Source organism: Cebus imitator, unplaced genomic scaffold, assembly GCF_001604975.1.
Source record: "Cebus imitator isolate Cc_AM_T3 unplaced genomic scaffold, Cebus_imitator-1.0 Scaffold97, whole genome shotgun sequence".
NCBI lineage: Eukaryota > Metazoa > Chordata > Mammalia > Primates > Cebidae > Cebus > Cebus imitator.
In genome coordinates, this window is record NW_016107412.1 from 1640087 (window position 1) to 1658523 (window position 18437).

Consider the following 18437-nt stretch of genomic DNA (forward strand, 5'->3'; position numbering starts at 1 on the left):
GTGGAATAAAATTATAATTTATATTTCCACATGTACTTTGCTCAATCTTCTGTTTTTGTTTTTTTAAATTCTTCGAAAAGTACTTTTGTCACTTTCTATTAATTTAGTAATTTCAACAAAAAATTAAAATAATATTTAGTGGCTTATGTTCACTGTTTTTTAATGCCTTTACTCTATGAAGTCATATTAAAATAGACATTATTTTAGGATACAGAGGGCTTTGCCAATATTAGTATACTCAGACAGAGAGCTTAAATTTGAGAAAAGATTTATTTAATTGATTCACAGAAACAAAAACAGCCCAAATAGTTTTCATTGTATATAAACCATAAATTTTAATTTACAGGCTGAGATTTGGTTCCTATTTTCCAAGTATATTAGCATTTTATTCTTATAAGCATATATTTTATTTAAGTTTGACAATTCAAAATATTATTTTATTATAAATATATATTTATGTACAAATATCTCGATAGTCTCTGTGAGGATTTACATTTATTATATACTCTATTTCTATTATTACATTATAATATATAATGGTATGGTTATACAACTCACCATAATGTAGACTCAGTGAGAGCTCTGAGCTTGTTCTCTTATGACTAAATGATCTCATCTGGCAGTGATGTGAGACAATGACAAATCTATCATCAGGCATTAGATTCTCATAAGGAGCATGCAACCTGGATCCCTTACATGTGCAGTTTACAATAGAAATTGCACTCCTATGAGAATCCAATGCCACTAGTGATCTCACAGAAGGCGCAGCTTAGGCAGTAATATGAGTGATGGGGAGTGACTGTAAATACAGATGCAACTTTGCTCATTCACCCACCACTTACTTCCTGCTCTGTGGCCTGGTTCCTAACAGGCCATGGATCAGTACTAGACCCCTGATCTATGGAACACGATTATATAAGGATTTGATTTATTTTGAGGTACTTTAATTGCCACACTCTCTTAGACTGAAACCTCCATATGGACTGTTATTTATTTCTTTATTTGTTACTCATTCATTCATTTTTTTCTCACAAAGCTGTAGCCAGTACATCTTATAAAATACATTACCCAGAATCCGTGCTTAATAAACACTTATGTTATGAATGAAAAAATGAATAGTCTTAAGTTTTAATTTTTGTTAAAAGTTTAATCTGTTAATTACAGAATAATACAATGGATTGTATTGTGCTAATTTGAAACTGATCCTCACAAGTTTTCACTGGCTTACCCTTATGCAGCCCCCCAAAAGGGGGAATACAATGCAAGGCACTCTCATTCCAGATTCAGGACTTGTATTATATTACATCATAGAAGTCACTGGCATTTTCATACTTTTACGCCTAATCTCTCTTGACTAACTTAATACTTTTAGATTTTTTTTCGCTGATGAATTTGCCTCAGAGAAATACTCATTTACTTATTATTTGTGTTTCTTAGAATCTATAATTTTCATCAAACAACAATACTAGTCAGAATCCTTTTTCTGTGCCAGGGAATGGCACCACACAGAACCCTCTTTGAAGCTTCTTTTTAAAATTATGCATACAGTTGCTTGAGCATTAAAGTTCCATTTTAAATTTACCTGGTTATATTTTTAAGCTAAACACTCCATGGATGAAATAATGTTTGGGCTTCTTTTTTATTTATTCTACTTTTCTCACTCTTTTCAAACTAAGCTTTATCCCATGACTTTTCTAAGAAATTGTGAGAAATTTATTTATAAAAGACTAACATCTAGATGGAAGTTTCAAAAACATGGATTGAATGGAAACCTCATAAAATTGGCAGTTAAAATTAATTTCTCTCCTAATTTGGAATTATTTTATTAAAGTACCTTGAAATGTATATTAGGTAAAAAATATGAAATATGGTGCATGCTCAGTAGCAAAGTCATTGTGAGCAAATTGAACAATTTATTTCTATACTAGGAGCTGAGTGTCTGACATGCACTAAATATAAAATAAGTATTGAGTAACTGTATATATAAACACTAAGAAGAATATTCCATGTAATAGCAATAGTAAACATAGAGATCAAATTTCCATGCATTTAAAAACAGTTTGGTGTATTCGTGTTTTATTAAACCAAGTAGTATGACTAGATTATTATAATATTTTACATGTATCTGTTACTGACTAAACTGAATGTTAGTTTTTTCCATGAAGACACAATCTTTAAACATAAATTAGACACATTAATTATATTGATAGAGTCATTTATTTTCTTGAGAAGTAGTGTACCCCAAACAGAAAACCAGTGTTCCTCCGTCTTTTATTTAAAGTTCTATTATTAAAACCAGAATTTAATAATGAATAGACTCAACCAAACATGTTAAGATACTGATTTGAATTTTCCAAGAATCCACCAAAGGCTGTAGAATAAGAATGCCTGAGCTTGGACTTACATGTTTCATGTGGTTTTGAGAAATATATTTTGAGTTAAATTAATCTCATTTAATGTTTACAACTGTTGATTATATATTTAAAATGTTTAAAACTGAAATGTAAAACACTGTAAATGATTGAAGTGATGGCAAGATTAGTTCTTAAGAATTTATATTCTTCATTTTAAAAATCATTTTCATCAATTTTATTTTATCCCATAATGTTTAGGGTGAATCTGTATGTAGAAAGAGAGTGCACCTGGACAGCAAATCAACATTTTCTTTTTTTTTGAAATGAAGTTTGTCTTGCTCTATCCTATCGCCCAGGCTGGAGTGCAGTGGGGCAATCTCGGCTCACTGCAACCTCTGCCTCCCAAGTTCAAGCTATTCTTCTGCCTCAGCCTCTTGAGTAACTGGGATTACAGGCATGTGCCACCATGCCCAACTAATTTTTCATATTTTTAGTAGTGATGGGGTTTCGCCAAGTTTGCCAGGCTGGTCTGGAACTCCTGACCTCAAGTGATCCACCCGCCTCGGCTTCCAAAAGTGCTGGGATTACAGGTGTGAGCCACTGCACCCTGCCAAATTAACACATATTTTAAGGTTCGTAGTCAAGGCACATTCAGATGTAGTAGCATGTTACAAACTGTAAGCCCGAGCAAAGATCTAGTAAGCCTGATTTAGCTGGACCAGGTGGGAGAGGTGCCTTGGACCTCACCGAGTCTTATAAAAACATTGGTTACTTTCCATCCTTAACTCAGATTAGCTACAACATACCCCCTTGAATTTAAATTGCAAACTTTAAAAGAAGTGTAAGATAATATCAATATCTACCTATCTTTAATGTAAATTTAAATAAAATATACACTTCTTTATGTACATTTTATATGTGAATATGTAACAAATTTATATACAAATATATTATGTATAAATGCACTATAAAATTATCAATAAATATAAATATATTTTTATAAATGAATATATAAACTTAAACATGTATATTAAGTAAGAAAAAATATAATGCGATCTAGAAGGAGGGAATATATCTGAAAGTCTCTCTGAAATTTTATTTTCCTAAAGTTCATATTACACATTTTTAAAAAAGAAAAGCTGATTCATCTGGTAATGCTGAAGAGTAATAAATATTCTCTGTAGTGATGAAGACATTATTATTTATCACCATGCTGAGGGGGAAAACACGTTTTTAGCTAGTCATTTTAAGAAATTTGTATTTGGTGTGGTGAAATGCAATGACTTTGGAAAGCATCATGTTTTCAGTTTGAAACTGAGGTTGCTTTGAAGGGAAGTTTGCTTTATTCCAGCAGGTAGGTAGCATATGTTTCTCACACGGAATACAGAGCAGTGACAAATTTTAGTTTTCTAGCTCTATCCACATATTGTTACAGATGGGGGGTACCAGTAGTTTGGCTGAACAATCTGTTGAAGGGCAGATTGCATACATACAACTCACTTCACTCATGCTTGTGTGTTGGTTTGAGGTTTCTCATCAAGGCAATGATGGTGTGCTCCAAGCTTTGATATCTCAAGAAAATTAGTGTTTATTCACATAGCAGTCAAAGACATAGGCTAAAAAATAAATAGTATAGTTAACATTCTCAAAAATGTATTTAAGACTGCTTTGGTGTCAACCTTGGCTGCTTTTGCCATGTGTCACTGCGACCACCCAAGATGCAGGGAACAGGGAAAAATGGAAAAAGAACAGAACTTTGTGTATTTCCAGGCTTTGGATTTATATTTGAAAGTGAAAGGCAGTGAAAGACCTTTATTCTTCTTCCGAGAGATGAACAGAAATCTGTATTCAGATTAGTAGATACCATCAAGGATGCTGTCAGGATTGTGGGAATACTTACACTTTAATCGTAAAGTTCTTATTCAGTTATTTTATCAGATAGCATTTTGGTTGCCTTGTGTAATCTTACTTCATTTGCTGAAAGGAAATTATTGCAAACTGACAATATACAGTTTTGAAATGCTATTTATCATGTCACTTATTACGTTTTCAAAATGTTACGTAACTTATTTATGTTTGTTGTTGGTCGATCTTTATTTTGCTGGAATATAACATCCATAGGAGCAGAGAAATGTGTCAGTTTTGTTCACTGATATTTTCCAACTGCCTAGAAGTGTGAGTGGAATCTAGTAGACCCTCCATAAGTGCTTGTTGGATAAATTAATTTTTGAGATCATTGAATGCCAGAGAAATAGATATAAACTTTATCTTGCAGAAAATACAAATGAGGTGAAATTGGAAACCATTAGGTTTGTCTTGAATAATTGCAGTAAAATATTCTTAACCCTAAAGAAAATGTATCATAAATTGCACATGGATTGCAAGCCACTTACGTGAAATATTATAAATGGAAAAAACCACTTTAACCCAGTATTTTGACAATAGAATATTATTTCTAAGTCACGACTGCAAAATGATAACTTTATTAGCTACATTAGAGTACTGAATATATCAATTTATCTCTTGAAAAGCATGTATAATAAATTCATTTGAAGGTCTCCTATAATTTTTTTTAATTAAACATGCTTTGGGTTTTTAGAACATAGCATTATCAGTCAATAAATTCTGGAGTAAAAATTAGTATTCGGGGAACATGGAAAGGGTTTGATGTGGGAATTGTAGTAAAAGGAAAGCGCCACTGTAGAGGTGTTGTTTGACATGCTTTTCATTTACATGTAGTCACTCAGCAAGATTTTAAAATTCATCTCCTATACAACCTTCTCTCGTGCTTCTAGAGATTGTAAATTTAGTAATGAAGACAATATTTTATGTAAAGCATTTGATCTCTTCCAATTAATTTGATTGCACAAGCGCCACTCTAGGCTGTCAGTGGATTGGCACAATATTGTACTAAACTTGATGCTCCTGAAGTCTTTTACACCATCTCTTTGTGGGAAGTGCCTTTTCATTATATCTTTGTTTAGAAACTGGGTTTTCTCTCTAAGTCAATATGTTTGGGATATCAGGTTGATGTGTAGACTCATAGCCTTCTTTCAGGTTTCTGTAAATATTGAGCCCATGGAAAAGATTGAAATTTCTTTGGAAATAAGGTAGATATATATGAAAGAGTAAAAAAAGTATAGAAATTATTATTTTTCTCATTATTCAAAGACAAATAAGTATGATATTTCCTCGAAGATCATCTCATTCCTCTGGGTAGTAAATGCTATATCTATTCTAAATAGATTTTTATGTGAGTTTTGTCTGTGTTGTTTTCAAACGTGTACATATAATCCTCTAAAAAACATGCAGACCATAGATGAAGAGTTTTTGTTTCTGAAGGCATAGTAATGGAAGTGGCATTAATGATTTTAAAATAATGATCCATCAGGTAGTTTTTATCTTGGAGGCTACCACATGAAACCGAATTAGCTTCAGTCCGAAATAAAAGAAAATACCATAATTTGTGAGTAAATAATACTATAAACTAGTACAAATTAAGTCAAGCTGGCAGATCAAAGACTCACACAGGAATACAACTATGTCCTCTTGTCCTTGGCTAAGATATTGCTTTCTCTTTAATTTTGTTTTCTGATACATATCCTTTTTGGTTTGTGTTTTGTTTTCTGATATATATCCTTTCTAGTTTGTATAGGGTTTCTTTTTATATTTTTACCTTTAAATAGTATTGTTTTATTTCTTAATGTCGTCATATTTATTTTTCCAAATAAAAAAAGGATTTGAAGCCATTATGTGTGTAAATCGTCCTTTGAGAAGCGGGCTAGAATGTCTCTCTCTCAGAGTTTAATGGAAGCAATACAGCAGACCATTCTAGACCTCCACAGCCCTTGAAAACTTCTGAGCCCTGTGTTTTCTGGAAAACTTTTTGCAAATGAAATGAGCAAAGGTGCCTTACTCACAGGCTTTATAGTCTCTTCAGACACACGCCAGTTTATACCCTTGAGCCAGTCACTTATTCTCTGTGAGCCTGACCTTTCCTCCACAAAATGAGGATAATAATATCTACTTTACAGCCCTTGCTAAAGATAGATTGAGTTAATCTATGTTTAAGACTTCGGAGGTTCCATAGATGCTGAGTCAGAAAGATTCATATTAAGCTCTAGGGAGTACTCACTCGGTGAGTAAGTACACTGTGCTAAGCTTGTATTTATGTTCCCTTACGTATTTAATGTTTAAGACAATCTTATGAGGTAGGTACTATTTTATGTCCATTTTGATAATGAGGAATGTGAGACAAAGATGTTATTTATTTCTTCAATATCCTAAAACTAGTAAGTTGAAAGCCTTGAATTTAAAAAGAAGCCACATTCTTATCTGCTGCTGTACACAATCCCTAGCATTGGTCAATTTCATTTTTCTTTTTTTCTGCCGGTTAGTGTGGATTATTATGTTCTCTTGGCATCTAATAATGAGCTCTTCTTTGAGCTATTTGTCCCTAGAAATTATAAATGCAGGAGCCAAGCACTTTGCTGGTTAGGAAAAAATGTAGAAGGGCCAGCAAAAAAAAAGGTGGCTTATTTCTTTTCCTCTTAGATAAAGAAACAAACAAATAATAGACTTAATATTAAAATGTGTGTGATCTAAAGCAGTAATCTTTTAAGTTCTAGAGCTGTGTATCCCATTAGCTTAAAAAAAGAGCGTATACTTTTAATTTTATAATACATTATATATATTTATACATGCAACTGGACAAATATTATAAAACACTCGACAATGAAGCAAAAATGGATGAAATGTACACAAAAGCAGAATTAAAATCATTCCTTTGTACACTCTGATAAACCTTATCCACAGCTAGTCTAGTGGAGAGAATCTTGGGCAGAGAGAGAAAACTGGAGAACCTTGGCAACAATATTACGTGCTAGAAGCATTTAGTCTTATAAAGAAGATTGCACAATCATCTAAACACAGGGAAATCACATGAAAATTTGGATTTCTGCCTTCTCTTTGAAAATCAGAAGACCCGGTAACATTGGTTTGCATTCCCACATAACAATCATTGACAGAAGTTGAGTACTAGCTGGTCTCTTTAGAAACCTTGCATTGCACAGTTTATTGTAGCCTCTACCATCATTATTGTCCCCTTAGGCTAATTCATTCCTTTCCTTTGTCTGCTTGTCATCTGTAGGCATTTGAGTTTGGAACATCTGAATTAGAGAAACAGTGTTCCAATCCCTATTCTGCCACAATTTATAATCAGGGGCGTTTTGAGCAATTCTGTGTGGATTATTTCCTCAATTTACAAAGAAAGTGAGCATGTCATTCTTTCAATAAGACTTTCTCCTGTGCTCACAGGCCACTAATTTCTCAATCAGTTGTTTTCTTTTTCTTTCTTTCTTTCTTTTTTTTTTTTTTCACTTACTGAGAGATTGAAAAGTAAAACAAGATAATTAAAATGAAATGCCTCCAAATGCTTCCTAGAACAGATGTAGTGAAAATTGACAGATTTTCCTTACTCCTTCCTGGCATAGTTAAGTCAATCTCTGATCGCTCTACTAGAAAGGAATTGCCATTTTAATGATAGGCTTTCCTACTTAACTGCATAAGAAAAATTTTCATTGAAATTCTCATATAGGATACTAAGAACTGGCTTACCATATTAAACTTTGTTGTAAAATAATGCTGCCGACAACGTAAGTTTAGTAACTTAAATTGATTAACATTTGACTTATCCATAAGGCCTTGATATTAAAGAACGTGCTTCTGATATTATTAGTAGGTTAACTTCTCCACCTACTTGGCTTGCACATTAAGTAACAGAAAATATGTCTTTTCTTGGAGATTACTTTTCTGCAAAATTATGTTGATAAACAGTTCCAGTGCATTAAACAAGTATGTTACTTTGTTAGTGGATAGCATGGCACAGGTAATTAACTATGGAGGCATTAAGGCTTTTCTGTGCTGTGACAATTGTGTTTACCTATAACAGATTAATGAACATGTCAATGTTTCTTTCTACCACCTCTTATTTCAGATCGGCTTTGAACTTGGACAGAAAATGTTTCAACCGTTTTGTCTCTGGAAGTGTTTAGCTTCAGGAATCGTCCTGGGTACTCTCTTTGAAATCTGCTTGGGCCAGTACGACGATGGTAAGGTTGCTTTTCGCTTGGCCTTTAGAGCAAGCCAGGATTTTTGTTATGACATTGAAAAGAAGGCACACCACAGAGGTGAATAGTGCTAATTTTTAGTTTATTTTTAAAGGTTAGTATCTCTGTGTAATAATTAACTAAAACAAGCTTACAAAAGTGAAATCAGAAGTCCTTTGTTTCTTCATAAAGATTGCACTATGGTAGAAGGAATGCAGTTTAGTAGAAAATGTAATGCAAGACCTTTGTTTGAATACTTATTTTCACTAGGTAAACGCTTAATTGTTATGGAAGAAATACTAAACTGGATTTACTAACCCTTGAATATTTGCGAACAAAGGTCTCAAACAAAGCTAGAAATAAAAAAGACAACAAATTTTAACCCCATGAAAGGGTCAAAAAGTAGCAGCCATAAGTTGTTTGGTGTTGGTAGCTTAGGCATTGCATTATTTTCCCAACTATTTTTTGGAAAGAATAGAAAAATAAAGAAGATTTGATATTTGACTTTCTGCGTTTTGCTCTTATAGTAAGCTAGTCACTTTAGAAAGATTAATTAATCTTCAGGTTACTTAGTATCCATTTAGCACATTATGTTTGCAGTGGCCCAATTGTGCCTGTCTTAGATATTTCAATATTGGCAGAATCTATCTCTGAATACCCTACAATGAGAGTTAGGATATATACAATATGTTAATTTGACAGAAGAAAAAAATGAAAAAATTACTCCCCTAGAAATTTGCTATTCAAGAAAAATGAATTTTATTCTTCTTTCTTTCTTTTTTTTTTTTTCCTTTAACTTTTCATTGTTCTTATTCAAGATTTGTTTGGCATTCATGATGCACAGACAGGTAAACGTCTCCCCACCATTGTTGCCCTGTTAACTGGTTGCTGTTAATGGCAGCAAAGGATGTGAATTTCTTTTGTGCTTTGCTTGGCTAAACTGATTGATCAGAAGGTAGATGAATTAGTTTGGCTTTTTCCCAAACAATGTTCAAGTTGTGCATATATTAAGACATTCTCAATCTTCAATAATGTGAGAGATTAACCTCACTGGGGATTGGCAGAATAATTCACAATAGTATTCACTCTCATAAAATTAGCAGCATAATCTCTTGAACACTATTGCTGGTTAGCACGGTGTTTACTTCAAGTGCATCTCAATTTAACTGCACATCTTTGGCATTTATGGAGGCTGTGAATCTGCAGCCTAAAAATGAATTTTAAAAAGTGGTATGTATAAATAACTGCTATTTTGAACGAAAACACACTGAAATGAAAGAGAATGTGACTCTGTAGTAAAAGAACACTTTTCAAATTGTGCCAGAGGAGTAGATTGCATATCATTGTGTTGGTATTACTTTATATAATAAGGCATGCCATTTTCATTCTTATTTAGTGTTTACACCGAGCAGGAAAGTATTCACTGTCTGTCTTTTTTCACATTAAACATCCATAAACCATGTACTTTTTAGCAATGTAATTTTAGTTAAAAGAGGAAATCACTTCTGGTTGAACCTGTAATGCTATAAATTGGTTTTCTTCACAAGCTTGTTATAGCTCTTAGTCTTAAAAATGTATATGCATTGCCTCTACTATGAGATTATCAGGTCATTATTGGCCATCACATAGTCAACTTTCTGAAGACCAATGGAATTTCAGACTTGTCAAGTGATACTGCACGGTGGGGCTGACTTTAATGTACTATATTCACAGAGATGAATACCCTATGGCCACAGCTAGAAAGCTTTACCAGATTTCTCCTCTTGGAAGTGACTCGGTTCTTAGGAATACTGAAGGAATGGGAATTATGGCAGATAAACTTACTTTTTGTGTAGTATTTTATCAGTTTTCTGTGTGTATATTTCACTTTCCTACCATGCTCGTATCCTCCAGTGTGCCTCCAGACGCAATGATGCAATTATTTCTCTAGGTCTCCTCCCAGTTCTTTTTGTTGTTGTTGTTTTTTGAGGGAAAGAGTCTCTCTCTGTCTCTCAAGCTGGGGTGCAATGGCGCGATCTCAGCCTATGGCAACCTCTGCCTCCCAGGTTCAAGTGATTCTCCTGCCTCAGCCTCCCAAGTAGCTGGGATTGCAGGTGCCTACCACTATGCCCAGCTAATTTTTTTTGTTTGTATTTTTAGTAGAGGCAAGGTTTTGCCATGTTGGCCAGCCTGGTCTCACACCCCTGACCTCAGGTGAGCCACACACTTTGGCCTCCCAAAATGCCAGGATTACAGGCGTAAGCCAGGACCCCACCTCCTCCCAGTTCTTTACTTCTTTCAGACCTCCCTTAATTAGAGACACTTTAATGTTAGTGTTATTTAATCATTCAGTTATATACGACTGAAAATGATTTTCAGAATTTTTTTTAATCCATATAAAATCATGAGCCTATACCATGCAGGGATGAAATCAGGACTAGGCAAATCATGGCTAACAAACTAGCACTAAACTGGAATTTGTGACATGATAAAAAAATATTTTTATCCAGATTTTTGGGTTTGTAGGTACATGGTTAGATTCAAAGAAGGCAGTGGTGATGGTTGTAAGTAAAAGAGAAACATGCAAGCAAAAGTTAAAAGGAAAAGAACACTTTTGTTACAGATAATCTACTGATTAGATTAGCCTAATATGATTTTACATAACATAGTTGCATATGTAGGAGTTTCAGAGAAAAGTGAAGGAAAAAATTTTTATGCTATGCTTAGACTATCGATAATACTCTTCTGGATTTTAAATTAAGAACAATGTTTTCTGCTTTTCTATGTATTTTTTTAATTAAGCATAAGGGAGTTGGAAGAAAAAAATGGATTGATTGTTTAATAAATGCTTTATTCTAAAATTGAATATTCTATTATCCTTATGTGTGAAATTATTTATAAGGACAATATATTATATAATTATTACTGTTAATAATATATAACAATATTTTTTAATTGAAAACGTTGGCTATGTTTTGAATTTGTAAATATTTCTCTGTCAGATTGCTGGGATGTTTTCAGATGAAGCAATAAAATTTGTAGAAGGCCAATTTCGTAATGGACATTTCATTTTGTTAATGATTATAGATCTAAGCAAGTACTAGTAACATAAATGAGGCTGATAGTATTGTTTTATATTTAAAAAGTCAGAATGTAGCTGATAGACTTCCTAGAAAATTAGAGTACATAATAGATTTATAGTTTGTGGTATGTCATTTTGCTATTTTGCTCTGATAAAAGGGCATTAGGGGCCGGGCACGGTGTCTCACACCTGTAATCACAGCACTTTGGGAGGCTGAGGCAGGCAGATCATCTGAGGCCTGGAGTTGGAGACCAAACTGGCCAACATGGTGAAACTCTGTCTCTACTAAAAATACAAAAAATTAGCTGGGTGTGGTGGCAGGCACCTCAGCTACTTAGGTGGCTGAGACAGGAGAGTTGCTTGAACCCAGGAGGTGGAGCTTGCACTGAGCCGAGACAGCACCATTGAACTCTAGTCTGGGCAACAAGAACGAACTCTGACTCAAAAAAAAAAAAAAAAAATAAAAAAAAAAAAAAAAAAAAAAAAAAAAAAAAGCATTAGGATTGATACTGAGTTTATCTTTTATATGCATTACTTATCCTGAAAATTTTATTTGAATTGGAACATATGCCCTGATCCCAAGTTGAGCATAAGGAACCTAGGAAGCAGGTATCCTTGCAAAGCAGAGGAAGCAGGACCCTGTGCTAAATTATATGTTGTGAAAGATTTAAAAAGATATGTAAAACATAGCCCTTGTTCAAATATATTTTTCGTAGTAAAGTAAATAAACTAAGTTGTGTGCCCCATTTATATTACGGTTTATTTAGTTTTGATTTTGAGTACATAAATGAAAGGAGGGAGGGAGATGATGAAGTGAAGATGCTGTATAGGTAATGGGTATGTTTTATATTATTTTTATTTTTTACTCTGAGTTTTTGATTTTTTTCATATTGAATATATATTACTGCCATAATCAGATAAGCACAGTGTTTGTTGAAAAACTATATCATAGCATTATGTTGAAGTTTGAACAAATGTGATAGGATAGTTGTATAAAAGTTGTGTATGCCAGTGAATATGTGAGTGTATGTGTATATGTGTGTATGATGTGTGTTTGTGTTTGAGAGAGACTGAGAGAAAGAGAGAGCAAGTGATAGAGCGAGAGAGACAAAGAGTACTCCCTACCTTTTTACAGACCATGAATGCTATCAGCAGTTCTCTTTGGCTGCCAAAGCAATTAGTCTGGAAGCCAGAAATTTTGTCTTGCTCTTCAGCTACTACATCAGTTAGAATGTATCTATAACATGAACGAAACCTTTGTATGTTGGACAATCAGAACAATTATATGAAGGGACCATGTTTCTAATCCTCAATCATTCACCTTTCCTGGGATTGAATTTCCTTATAGACAATAGCTGTCTGAAACTCGATTTTATACATTTTAGAACCGCATCTGGCATATGACCAATATTCACTAAAAAAAAATCTTTATTGCTTTTACTATTTCTTATTATTTATAAATAATTATGCTACTTTTAAATAAATGTATATATTTAGTTATAACTGATATTTCATACTCATATTTATATATGTATATGTCTTTTTTATCTCTTCAAATTTACCAAATATCTTGAAGACTTCCCTTTGTTAATATTTCATTCTTGAAAGTAGTAACTATATCTTTTCATTGGGTAGCATATTGATTCACATGAAACTTTAAGTGATGTTTGAGGAATATTTTCAGGTTCATTTTCATGCTTGGCATTAGGCAATCTATGAAAAATCAGTGATGATGTAGACATGCAAATCATTTAAGTATGGAACCACTTTTTGTTCTGTGGATCCAGAGATCATTATATAAAGTGCCATTAACTTACACTAATAAAACTTAGAAGAGAATGGCATATGCATAAAATGTGAAATTCTGTCATTCAAGACAACATGGATAAACCTGGTGGATGTTAACTGAAGTCCTTCAGGCAAAGAAAGATGAAACCACATTTTCAATTACATGTTTAAGCTAAAAAATGTGAGAACATGTTAGTAGAAACTATAATTATGGTTATTGGAGACTGGAAAAAAATGAGGATAGTGGAAGAAAAAGGGGTAGTTAATTCAGCAGACAGGAAATTACAGCTGCATAGGAGGAAACTGTTCTAGAATTATATAACACTGTAGGGTGAAAACAGTCAACAGCAATTTGTTGTACGTCATCAAAAAGCAAGAACAGAGAATCTTGAATGCTCTCAATACAAATAAATGACAAATCTGATGTATATTCTAATGATCCTGAATTAATCATCTCAGTATACATGCATCCGGTATTACTCTGAACCGCATAAATATATACAATTACTACATGTCAACTGAAAACAAAAGGAAAAAATATTCTATAACATTGAATCAAAACTATAAATAAATTTGTCTTAAGAATTTTTAATTGAAAAGTCATAGTTTTAAGTTATTTCATAAACTTTGAAATAAAAGTCTTTACATATAAAAAAGGGAATGACACACAAATTACAATACTGAAAACAGAATTATAAGAAAACTATAGCTACCCAAGAGATGAAATGCTCATGTTTTAGAATGAGATATTTCCTCCCTTTAGACAGCGTAAGAAGAGATGATTAAATAGACTTAATTCGTCTGCAAGAGAAGTTAAATAATCTAAAAATTCCTGTTCCCAAGCTGTGACAGACTCTCACATAAGGCACTGTTATAGCAATATAAACTCATAAACTAATAAAGTGCCTCATAAACTGCCATACTCCTATTTGTGGGACACTCAGTCTTTTCTGCAGTAAGTATTTTTAAAACTTCTTACTCATATTTTTAAGATTAATGCAAAATATATTCCTCATGTTAACATTATCTTTAATCACAGTGTAATGCTTAATACTTTAGTCTGTTTCAGTTTTTAAATTAAAGGTGACTATAGCAGATCATATGCAATTTTCAATGAACACAGTTGTCCCTGCAACTTCTTAATCGTTTATTATAATGTGATTTATTAACGTTGCATAAATAGAAAACAGCAAGTACACATATAGAATCACATGTTGACATATATCAGTGTGTATTATTACAAGTACATAGGTAATTATACACATTTAATACATAGTTAATGCACATTTTAGAAAGATTTAAACCATGTACAAAAAGTATTATAGTGCCAATTTTTCTTCATTTTTAATACAGTTTAGATGTTACTCCTTGTCTATCCCATTTACTTATTTCATCTTATATAGTCTGTATTTTTTAAATTAAATTAAATTAAATTTTAGATTTGGGGGTACATATACAGGGCATGTTGCATAATGCTGGCTTTTGATCTTCTAGTGAACCCGTCATTCAAATAGTTCTCATAGTACCAGATAGGTAGTTTTTCAACTCTTTTCCACTGCCATCATCCTCACTTTTATACTCCCCAGGGTCTATCATTTCCAACTTCAGGTTACATACCCAGTGTTTAGCTCCCACTAATAAGTAAGAACATGGATTTCGTTTTGATTTTCTGACTCTGAGTCATTTCATCTAGGATACTGGCCTCCAGCACTATCCATGTTACTACAAAAGATATCATTTCATTCCATTTTATGGCTGTGTAGTATTCTGTGGTCCATATATACCACATTTTCTTTATCCCATCCTCCATTGGTGAATGCTTAGGTTGATTCCATTATTTTACTGTTGTAGATAAGCATCCAATCCAGGTGTTTTTTTGTTTAAATGATTTATTTTCCTTTGTGTGGAAACCCAGTAGTGAGATTGCTGGGTTTAATGGTAGTTCTATTTTCAGTTATTTGAGAAATCACTGTACTGTTTCACAAATACTGTACTAATTTAAATTCTCATCAATGGTGCATAAGTGTTCCTTTTTTCACAGTCTCAGTGGCAACTGTTACTTTTGGACTTTAAAAATTAGCCCTTCTGACTAGGATCAATTGATGTCTCATTTTTGCTTTAACTTGCATTTCTCTAATGATTATTGATATTGAACATCTTTTCACATGTTTGTTGGTCACTTGCATTTCTTCTTTTGGGAAGTGTCTGTTTATGTTATTTCCTCATTTATTAATGGGGTTATATGTTTTGTTCTTGTTTATTTGTTTAAGTTTCTTATAGATTCCAGATATTAATCTTTTGTCAGATACATTGCTTGCAAATATTTTCTCCCATACTACAGGTTGTCTGTTTATTCTGATAGTAGTTTCTTTTGCTGTGCAGCAACTCTTTGGTTTAATTAAGTCCCATTTGTCTATTTTTGTTTTCATCACATTTGCTTTTGAGGTATTAGTTATACATTATTTGCCTAGGCCAATGTCAAGAGTTTTCCTAGGGTTTCTTCCAGGATCTCTACAGTTTTAGGTCTTACATTAAAATTTTTAATTCTTTGAGTTAATTTTTGCATATAGTAAGAGATAGGAGTCAAGTTTATTTCTTCTGCATAAAATTAGCCAGTTTTCCTAGCATGATTTACTAAATAGAATGACCTGTTCCCAATGTTTAATTTTGTCAGCTTTGTTGAATATCAGTTGGTTATACATATATGGTTTTATTTTCTAGTTCCCCTATTTTGTCCATAGATCTATGTTTCTATATGCCAGTACTATGCTGGTTTTTGTTTGTTTATTTTTTATTATAGCCTTATATTATAAAGTCAGGTAATGTGATGACCCCAACTTTATCCTTCTCTTTTTTCCCTTGGTTAACTTAACTAGCAGTCTTATCAACCGTGTTTATCCTTTCAAACAAACAACTTTTGCTTTTCTAATCTCTTGGATCATTTTTACAGTCTCAATTTCATTTAGCTCTGCTCTGATTTTTATTATTTGTGTAGTATGTATTTCTGCACCAGTTACTTTGGGGCTGTGGATACCATTACACAGTAGGTGAGTCTCTTGAAGGCAGCAGATGGTTGGGTCTTGTGTTTTCATCCAATTTTTGAATGTATATCTTTTATGTGGAACATTTAGGCCATTTACATTCAAGATTAATATTGATATGTGAGGTTTTGATCCTGTCATATTGTTGTTAGCTAGTCACTTTTTATGCTCAATTGTGTAATTGCTTTATGGAAATCTGTGAACCTTGTACTTATATGTGCTTTTCTGGTAGCAAGGATTGACCTTTCATTTGCACGTTTAGAAGTCCTTTGACGATTTCTTGAAGGACCACTCTATGGGTTAAAATTTCCCTTACCATTTGCTTGTCTTGGAAAGACTTTCTTTCTCTTTTCTTTATGAAGCTAAGTTTAGTAAGATATAAAATTTTTGGCTGCTATTTATTATCATTTGTTCTTTAAGAAGGCTTAAAATAGACCCCTAATCTCATTTAGCTTGTAAGGTTGCTGCTAAAAAGACCCCTGTTGGTCTGATTGAACTATATTTTATAGGTAATTTGATACTTTTCTGTAGCTGCTTATGATTTTTTTCTTTAGCATTAACCTCGGGTAGTCTTATGCCAAGTAATGTTCATCTGTATAATTTCTTACAGATGTTCTCTAAATTGTTTGTATCTGGTTGTCTATCTCTCTAACAAGATTAGGGATGTTTTCCTCAATTATTTCCTCAATTATATTTTTCATGTTTTTAACTTTTTCTTCTTCCTCAAGAATTCCTGTAAGTATAGGTTTGGTTGTTTTCCATGATCCTATATTTCTTGAAGGATTTGTTCATTTTTAAAATTATTTTTTCTTTATCTTTGTCTGATGAGGTTAATTCAAAAGACCAGTCTTCTGCATGGTCTAGTGTATTGTTAAGGCTTTCAACCATGTTTTGAATTTCCTTTAGTTACTTTTTCGGTTCAAGAAGTTCTATTGCTATTTTGCCTTTATGTCCTTCATCATTTTCCCGATTGAGATTCCTTGGGCTGCATATTTTGAAATCTTTATTTGTCTTTTCAGAATGTTAATTTTGGTTAGACTCAATTGTTAGAGTAATACAATCCTTTGGAGATGTCAAAATACTCTGTCTTTTTGTACTGCTAGAGTTCATGCACTGATTCTTTCTCATCTAAAGGAGATGTCACTTCTTATTTTTGAATTTTCTATCATTTACTTAAAACTTTAAATTTTTTTTATATTTATTTTTTCTTTAGGGAATGACTGTGGTTTATGTTATGATGCATTTGATATGCCTTGGTTTTGGGTGCTTTCTGTGTGCCAAAGTTCTGTATAGGTTCCTTGATTGTGGATAAACTTTGTATGGTGGCTTTCTTAAATGCTGCCTGTTGTCATGATGTGTTAGATGTTGTCAGATGACACTGTCTCCTGTGAGGCTGATAATACAGAGGTCTCAGGAAGCTTATTTTATTCACTAGCTTTATACCTTTCTGAGAACGGGCTATTCCATTTGGTAGTGCAGCTTACTGTCCAGTCCAGTAGATGGCACTTAAACATAAGAGCCTGTTCATTCTCTGGTAGCTCAGTAATGATTGGAGGCACCCACCCTGACACTTGTGGCTGATGGAGATCTTGTTGGGCTGTAGTGATGTTTCAGTGGAAGGGGGTTGGAGGCCTACACATTCCTGGGCAGGCAGGACTGTGTTCTGCTTCCCTGTCATGTCCCTGTTACATTTTGCTCATGACCTTCAGTTTAAATATACATTGTCCTTTTCCTTTGACTCCTGGCCATAGTGCAGCTGCAGGACATTGATATGCCCCTCTGGCAGCTACCAACAAAATGGGCTCAGGGCAAATCCTCTTCCCCACGTACATGATAGACAACTTTACAGCTTGTCTGTCTTCAGTTGCTGGGACACTACTGCTTTCTATAGAGGGGGAGAGATGGGTCTTACGCTGTGTGGCATGGGCTCACTTTGAATGGAGGCATAGCTGCTGTGAAAAGCACTGGAAAAGTTTACTCCAATTTCAGAAGGGCTGGCCTTTAACTGGTAGAGCCTCTGCTGTATCTGCAAGAGTAGTTGGGGGAGCAAAAGGTGGCTACCTCTCCATATCCATTGCTGCCTGCC

The 18437-nt window shown here is 33.5% G+C and overlaps 1 protein-coding gene across 10 annotated transcripts in view; it reads left to right on the plus strand.

Moving 5' to 3' along the window:
• PCDH15 (protocadherin related 15) overlaps positions 1-18437 on the plus strand; it is a 1323555-nt gene that overhangs the window by 490754 nt on the left and 814364 nt on the right. For all 10 annotated transcript variants that reach the window (XM_037741275.1, XM_037741277.1, XM_037741276.1 and 7 more), the window contains one exon: positions 8350-8464. In XM_037741275.1, the coding sequence (XP_037597203.1) occupies positions 8374-8464 (91 nt within the window). In that variant the 5' untranslated portion in view covers positions 8350-8373. The remainder of the gene's footprint in view (positions 1-8349; positions 8465-18437) is intronic.